The sequence below is a fragment of the Pteropus vampyrus genome, unplaced genomic scaffold, assembly GCF_000151845.1.
Source record: "Pteropus vampyrus isolate Shadow unplaced genomic scaffold, Pvam_2.0 Scaffold33, whole genome shotgun sequence".
Lineage (NCBI taxonomy): Eukaryota > Metazoa > Chordata > Mammalia > Chiroptera > Pteropodidae > Pteropus > Pteropus vampyrus.
Genome location: NW_011888814.1, coordinates 7519458 through 7527115, shown reverse-complemented (window position 1 = coordinate 7527115; position 7658 = coordinate 7519458). Strand labels below are relative to the sequence as shown.

Genomic DNA, 7658 nt, shown 5'->3' with positions numbered 1-7658 from the left:
TATATGGATATTTCATAGCTTATTTAGTCTGAGTCCTTTTGGGAGACTTTTAAGTTGTTTGAAATTTTTTTCAGTTATTTACAGTGCTGTAGTGAACATTCTTGTACATCTGTCATTGCGCACTGGACCAGTTCTTTCCTTAGGCAGTGGTTTTTGAGTTTTGCTTTCATAATTGCCTAGAGAGCTGTACTAGATTGTCCAGAGGGTTTTGGAATGGTTTATGAGATGCGGCTAGGCCATCATCGTCCTAGAATTTTGGTTAAATATAGTGGTTCCTCTTAAAGGAAAACAAAAAGGCAAACATGACAGATATGTATTGAATAATACATATTCAGCAGATCTTTGCATTTAAACATTATCTTGCCTTAAGTAGCCTTATTTTAGCCTTGAATTGAGGAAACTTTTTCTTTTTCCCCACACTTTTTGCCTTACAAAGATGATGGTGAAATGTATACAGGTGTGCTTGTTATTTACATGATTGTAGCAAAACATTGTTTTACTTCAAGAGTAAATGATTTAAATAACCCTTTTTTGTGGGGATTGGGGTGGGTATTTGTCTTCCATGTAGTTTATATCCTGGAACCCGGAGATGCTCCTTTGTTACAGCAACCACTACAGACATCCAAATCTGGTATTCAACAAATAATTGAGTGCTTTCGATCAGGTATGAATGTTTTAGGATGTATTTTTCAATCTTCAAATAGTAGCTAAAAACTACCTAGAAATCTTTAGAAATAATTTAAGAGAATTAAAATGTATACATTGGTTTTTTAATAGAATATTTTTAATGTCATAATTTTTAAAAAGTGATTAATATTGACTTAATCTAGAGATTCTTTTTCAGTACTATATATTTAAAAATAAACTTAGTATGGTTTGAAGAAACATATTATGTGGTATATTTGCTGATAAAGTGCCTCTTCCTCTTAAAGAGTCCTTGTTACTTTTTGGCATGTTTTTTATAAACTTAAAGTCAGTAGTAAATTATACTGGCTCTTTATACACTTTGGCAGAGTACATTATTTATGCAGAGAGTTGGGGATGTTACTTGTTCTGGATTAATTACTTTATTATCTCTGTGTCTCACTCTCTGCCTAACCCTGAAGTTTCTGGAGTTTCAATATCTTTAATAGAGCACAAGATAGAAAAAAGACTTATTCCAGCCCCAATATCTTCAGATACATTTGTTTAGTTTTTTTTTCATTAGATGATTATAATTAGATATATAATAAGTGTATTTGTACAGTTGCAATTCAGTGCTTTGAAATAGGTATTGCTTACTACATATGAATGATTGAGAACTGTTAGCATTCCTGTGTTATCAGTAAGATCTTAAGGTGCTGCGATTCTTATGATCCACTTGTCCACTTGTAGATTTGGCTTCTCTGACATTGCAGACTATTGAGCCAAATAAGAACAAGCAAACACACATGACTGATGGACATCTAACTGATGGGCACTTAAAGGATTAGAATATCTTTTGTTACTCTTTTAAAGCTTACTCTTTTAATGAAAAATTTCTGAGATTCAAAGGAAAAGATAACTTATATGCAACCATGTTTTGTATCGAGAAATTTTTGAGGTGCTTGTTTTTAAAACGTAAATGGAAATAGCGTTTATTTGGTTTATTTTAGGATTCTAAGAAATAAATTGTTCCTGAATCTAAAATAGTTTTTTTCTGACTCTCTAAGATCCATTTGTTATACTTTTCATCTATAGTCCTCATGACATTGCTTTTATGTATTATTTAATTCAGTAAGTATTTAGTGTATACCATATGCCTAGGCTCATGTTGGCTGGTGGCATAACCTATTTTAGCGTGGTGGTGGTTTTTAAATTTTCATACTTGCCCTTCATTAACAGAAATAAGTGATAGGCCAGATTCTTCTATGGTAAATACAATTAAAATTTTAGTTATTAGAGATTGTATATAAATGTATTTCTGGCATAGTAGAAGAATGGTTAGTTTCTGTTTGTAGTAAGAGTTTCTATTAGGTACTTTTAGTGTAGAGATAAAATTTCTTTTTCTTTCTCACATCATGGACATGAAGGTAATAACTTTTTCATATTTAGTAATATTCCTTGCTTTTTAAAAATTTATAATTTGTAATTAGGTTATTTTCTACTGCTTCAGTTTATTGTAGTGTTGTTTAAGAAGTTAGAATTGGTTCATTCAGAAATGTTTGCCTTATAAGAAATACCATTTCAACAAGGTTCTATACTCAACATCTGTATTTTTTTTTAACTTTGAAAGATGAATATTTAAAAATGAAATTATTTGTTTCTTTATTGTACTGCGATCATATCTGTTTTTTCGTGTTTGCCATTTATTATCTAAGCTAAAGAAAAGAGACTGTGATATGGGTAGTATATATTTTTTAAATGTCCCCAGCAAATTTGCCTTCAGAGTTAGCTGGATAATCTAGAGTCTGCTAAGGTGGCTCTTTAGCACTGAGGTATTCAAGCTGTGGCTAACTGAAAACTTTGGAGGACAGGATGGAGATTTGGGGCTGCATGACTTAGGGACTGTGATCCATTCCCACTCTGAGACTCTTAAGTTCTACCCAGTCTCACTCTAGTCCCAAGCCTCCCTTCAATATCTCAACTCTGCTAGGCTCTTTCCATTATAGCTTGGTCACACTCATTGCATTTAAAGAACTATCCTGGATGTGTTATCTGACAGATATTTGAAGGTAGAACTCTAACGTCCATGCTTTTGCTCTTGTTAACCTACAGAGGCTAAGTCAGGTTGGACAATAGTAATGTGTTAGGATATCTACCTTTATCTTCAAGCTTAGATGGTTGTCTTCAGCTACTGTATCATCTCTGTTTAAGTGACTTACCTTCTGCCTACACTGGGCTGTCTGTGACCTGGTATTAATTCCTACCCAAGCTGAAAGTTCATAAAAAGCTGAGGAAGGAGTTGACTCATTTTTTTAGGTCCACCGGCCCCATGTGTGTAGTACCGACTGCTTGACAGGTTTTGACCCATTCTCTTTGCCTCACACTTTAGCTTTTGTTCTGGTCTGTTTTCTTGGCTTTAAATTACAAACTTTTTCACCTCTGATATCTCTCTATTTCTGTCTGCTTGACCTGTAAATTAATTTGAATAGATTTTTCTTTTTTGGAATAAGTGATATGTGTAGTTTTTAAAAAATAAAGAAGTACAAAGAGAGATACAAAAATAAGTTTACTGCTATGTGGTTTGTGTCTTCTTCCGGAGACCTTCCATATATATATAAGTAGATAATCCCTCATTTTCTTCCTAATACAAATGGTAGCTGACTGCCTACTGCTATGTGTCTTTGCTTCATTAATAGTATATTCCACTGTTGTTTGACATTTGTCGGTAGGTAGATGTTTTGTTTTTTTTAGAAAACTGCCTATTTTGCCCCTACCTACAGATTTCGTGCTCTGAAATCCCTGGTGGTTGGGTGACTTGAGACATGCCATTTGTTCTGAATCCCTGACTCTGTGCCCTGCCCTATGCCAGAGCCTTGCCTTTGCTGTGTTAGTCCTTCTAGGATCACATCTGTGACTCGGTGTCTTCAAATTTCCCTCCTGTCTAGTTACACTTTTATTTTAGCTTCCTTCCTTTCTGACCTTTGTCCTCAAACTGAAACAAAAATTTAAATAACAAAAAAAGGTGTACTTACACTTTGGTAGAAGCAGAGGAGCTGTGGATTTCCATAAGGGTAAAAACAGAAAAATGGGAAGAGAGGGATAATAATCATTTTGTCCGGTATTTAAAACTGGTCTTGAATATGAAGTAACAACTTTTTCTTGAATTCTTAAAATATATAATATTGTAAAAAGAGAATATACAATTATAGAAAAAAGATTCTACCTGTAGAGTATACTACTACTATGTACAAAGAACAGCATCTTTTTAGTTTTAGGGAGGAATAAATTGTAGTGAAAATGAGAATTAGCTTTGTGTGGTGATTGCTGTCATCATCATCTTCCTAAATTTAGGTTTGGTAATTTAACTTCTTAGAAGAAGTTTTTTGTTTTTGCTTGTTTGTTTTTACTGCTTAAAAAAACATTAATATCAGTTAGTGTAATCTGTGACTGCGTGGTGACGCCTCAGTTCTGACTCTGTAAGCAGAAGCCTAGGATGGAATTATGATTTATCAGAGATACATAAGAGAGTGCCATATTACTATATGATAGATTTTTGGAGGGATTGTTATATAGCAATTGTAGGAAATTTAAAATTGGACTAGATATTTTTCAGGTGAATAAGAAAAATATAGATTTGTTTGTTTGATTTGTTGTTCTTAAATTGATCTTCAGAGCATGCCATTTGGGGCTATACTTCCAGGAGAGCAGCCATTTATATTAGTCTGGGAATTTCTCAGGGGCACAGGTCATACTCTTCACTTCTATGTCTCCAGTGAATAACATTGTACCTGGTATTTAACAGGTGTTCAATAAATATTTGCTAAACTTAACTAAAAGATTCAACAAGTAAACAATAAAGTTTTATTCTACTTGTAAATTTATTGTAGTTATGTGGCAGTGTTCCATAATGAACCAAGTAATTTTTTTCACCAATCCTTGCAGGTGGTGGTTTTAAGATAATTTTAATTTTCTTAAGTTTTGCTTCTTTTAGCTTTAAGTACTTATGTGAAGGGATGATCAGTTAGAAATTTCTCTCATACATGTCGTGGAACTCAGGAGGTTTGACAGGAATTATAGATTTGCTTGCAATGTTGAGATGATAATGTGGTTAAACAGTCATCCTAAAGAAAATAGCTCATGTGTGAGTCAACAATAAAGAAAACAGTATACCATTTAAAAATGATTACTGCCATAACCTAAAATTGTCATTGACCAGCATATCAGTCTATTAAGAAAAAAAATTGAAAGCTTATCTTTGTCTAGTGCAGAAGAGTTAGAATTAATAATATGTCATGTAGAGTGACAGCCATCCAACCTAATATAAAATTGAATAGTGATTCCTATTGAAAAAGTCTTTTAAACATTTTCAGTGCATACAGTGTATTTGGCATTAAGGAATAGCACAAGATAAACCCTTGAGGTTTAACTAATTTTTATTGAGCATCTATTATGTGTGAGAAATATTCACAAGTTAATTTCTAGGCATCAGAAACCTTACCCTTTGGAGGGCTGGTTTTTTGATAAATACTGATTGGTGGTCTATTTAAGCAGTATGTGGTGATATTTAAGGTAAGAAAGAGAGAGGAAAAGGAATAATTAGGAGTAAGGCAGCATGGCTCTCTCTCAAGATCGAGAGCTGTGGAAGAACTTGATGTTGCTGTGTAGATGACCGTGTCTGTTGTCTCAGGTGACCGAAAGTTTTAGCTATTGACAGAAGCTGTCTGATTATTAGCGAGCAAAACAATCAGAAAAGAGTAGCTGATTAGAATAAATTTATTATGTCCTGATAGGAAAAACAACAAAACCTTAAATGGCTACTTAAAGTAACTGAGGGAAAAACTTTTATTGTCTGTATTTATGGAATAGAAGACACCTTATTTTTCTCATTTGTAAAATGTATAATAGAAGATCTTTTAGGCACTTTTTTTTGACTTCCCAGTCAACTTTACATAGACTAGAAAAAAATTTTATTTATAGAGAAGATTTTCTTAAAACATAGAGATAGCTATTCAATATGTCATTTAAAGAATGTCAATCAGGCATGGTCCTGAGGGCTGGGAATATAGAGGTGAACATTTAAAGATATCTTCTCTATCCTTTTAGAGCTTTCAGTTCAATGGGGACACAGAAAAGTAATTACAAGATAGTAGGATAAAATAGTATAGATGCATACGGTGCTCTGGGAATATAGGGGAAGAATTCTTAACCAAAAAAAACAGGCTGGGTCAGAGAAGGCTTCCTGGAAGAAGTGACATCTAACCTGGGATCTGAAGGATTACTACAAGTGAGCCAGACTAGGGAAATGGGAGAATGTTATAAACATTGAGGAAAAAAAAAATAAAGAAAACAGGCGAAGGCCTGAAAAGAGAGAGAGAAATAGAGAGCGGTGAATCCATAGATCTGAAAGACATTTGTTTTGTTGTGCCTGGATCAACACAGCTGTGCTTGTATGTGAGTATGTGTGTAGGTGGGGATGGGGATGGGTAGCATTTGTGATTGATAAATAAAATTGATCAGGGTTAGAATCAAATATTTTTGTTTTTTTTGGATGCTTATTGGGCATTTTCTACTGAATATAATTAACTCTATAACTCCATAGAAGTTATAACTCTATAACTCTATAACTAGGAATACATATAAGAAATTGATATATGTGTGTGTGTGTATATATATATGATTGATTGAGAGAACCTGGTAAGACAAAGTAATATATCTGATTTAGGGATGTGGTCTTATATTTTTACAAGTAACTTGTTTTTTATGTATAACCTCATGTTGTACTTATTACTTAATTCTTCAGATGAATTTTTAAGTTAACCTAGTTCAGATTATTTTTGTGTCCCTCTTCAGTTCTTTTTGACTATCTTTAAGGCAGAATTGAATCTTTAGTGTAGGTCTTGCATGTCTTTTAATTTAGAATTAAAGTGTGCAGAAATTTCCTGTTTTCTTCTTACTGGTAATACACTCAGCTATACTTCCTGAGAACTTTAAGTAGATAAGTTAGAGGTTTATCTAAGTATTTTTACCATGAGTCTACCTCTTACAGTTTGTCAATCACTTGTGAGGTTAACCATGAACTATAAATATATGAGCAGTTTATTGCCAGTATATTTTGTAATATGAAATGAACTACACAAATAACATGTGTGTACATATTTATGTGAATTTACTTTTACATAAAGAGTAATACCCAAGCTATCTTCTGAATCTTTTTAAATTTTATTTTCTTATTTAGTGGTAATATGGTAAGCATTGACTTGGATTTGGGAAATGGTAGAAATTATTTCATTATACATATTTTTTTCCCAGTGGAAACCTAGATGTATAATTTAATTTTGGGGGACTTAGGTTCATATTTTCTTTCATAATTCTCCAACATAGGTTTGGTTTGTTCATTTTACAAGATGGATAAACCAAAGTGCAAAGATTATACAACTCTTTAAGGTCACACAGCTATCAGAATTGGAATCTTTAAAGACTTAATGAAGTTCTGAAAACCTGGTAATCATTTGCAATAGAATTTTGAGGGCTGGCCTGTATTCAGAATGGTGATAAAATACAAAATGATGATTAATGCAAAAATTAAATGTAAACAGATCATAGAAGATCGAATCAGAAATATTTAACTTTTATGGACCCTCCAGTATTAATTCTACTACTAAGATTGTGTTTACTCAGTAGTCCCAGAGCTTAATAGTCAAATGCTTGTTGAATGACAGAACACTTTGCACCTAGATAGTCTTAAAAATATTTTCAGGACACTTTTTTTTTCTTTAACTTAATGTATTGTTATCATTTGTTTGTATTTGAGGAAGCTGAAGGCTCCTTAATTAGTAAAGCATTGCAGATCAATTTTGTCAGTTTACCTGTGGCAAAGACCTGTAGGAAGTAGCACCAAAAGATCTTCCATTTGTGTTTTATTCCTAGTGGATGTTTTAATTTAAAGATCAGATGCTGTTGCCATTTATTTTTTCTCTGTCTTTTGATCTTTTGTCACAATGCTTAGATTCCCTAGATCACTGGCATTTTTTCAA

The 7658-nt window shown here is 32.9% G+C and overlaps 1 protein-coding gene across 3 annotated transcripts in view; it reads left to right on the top strand.

The window, feature by feature from the left end:
* Positions 1-366: 366 nt before the first annotated feature.
* Positions 367-7658, top strand: part of ZNF800 (zinc finger protein 800) — a 40954-nt gene continuing 33662 nt past the window's right edge. The window contains exon 1 of one of the 3 annotated variants that reach the window (XM_023528888.1): positions 367-664. In XM_023528888.1, coding sequence (XP_023384656.1) covers positions 448-664 — 217 coding nt within the window. In that variant the 5' untranslated portion in view covers positions 367-447. The remainder of the gene's footprint in view (positions 665-7658) is intronic. The other 2 variants (XM_023528889.1, XM_023528890.1) reach the window with 2 other exon arrangements.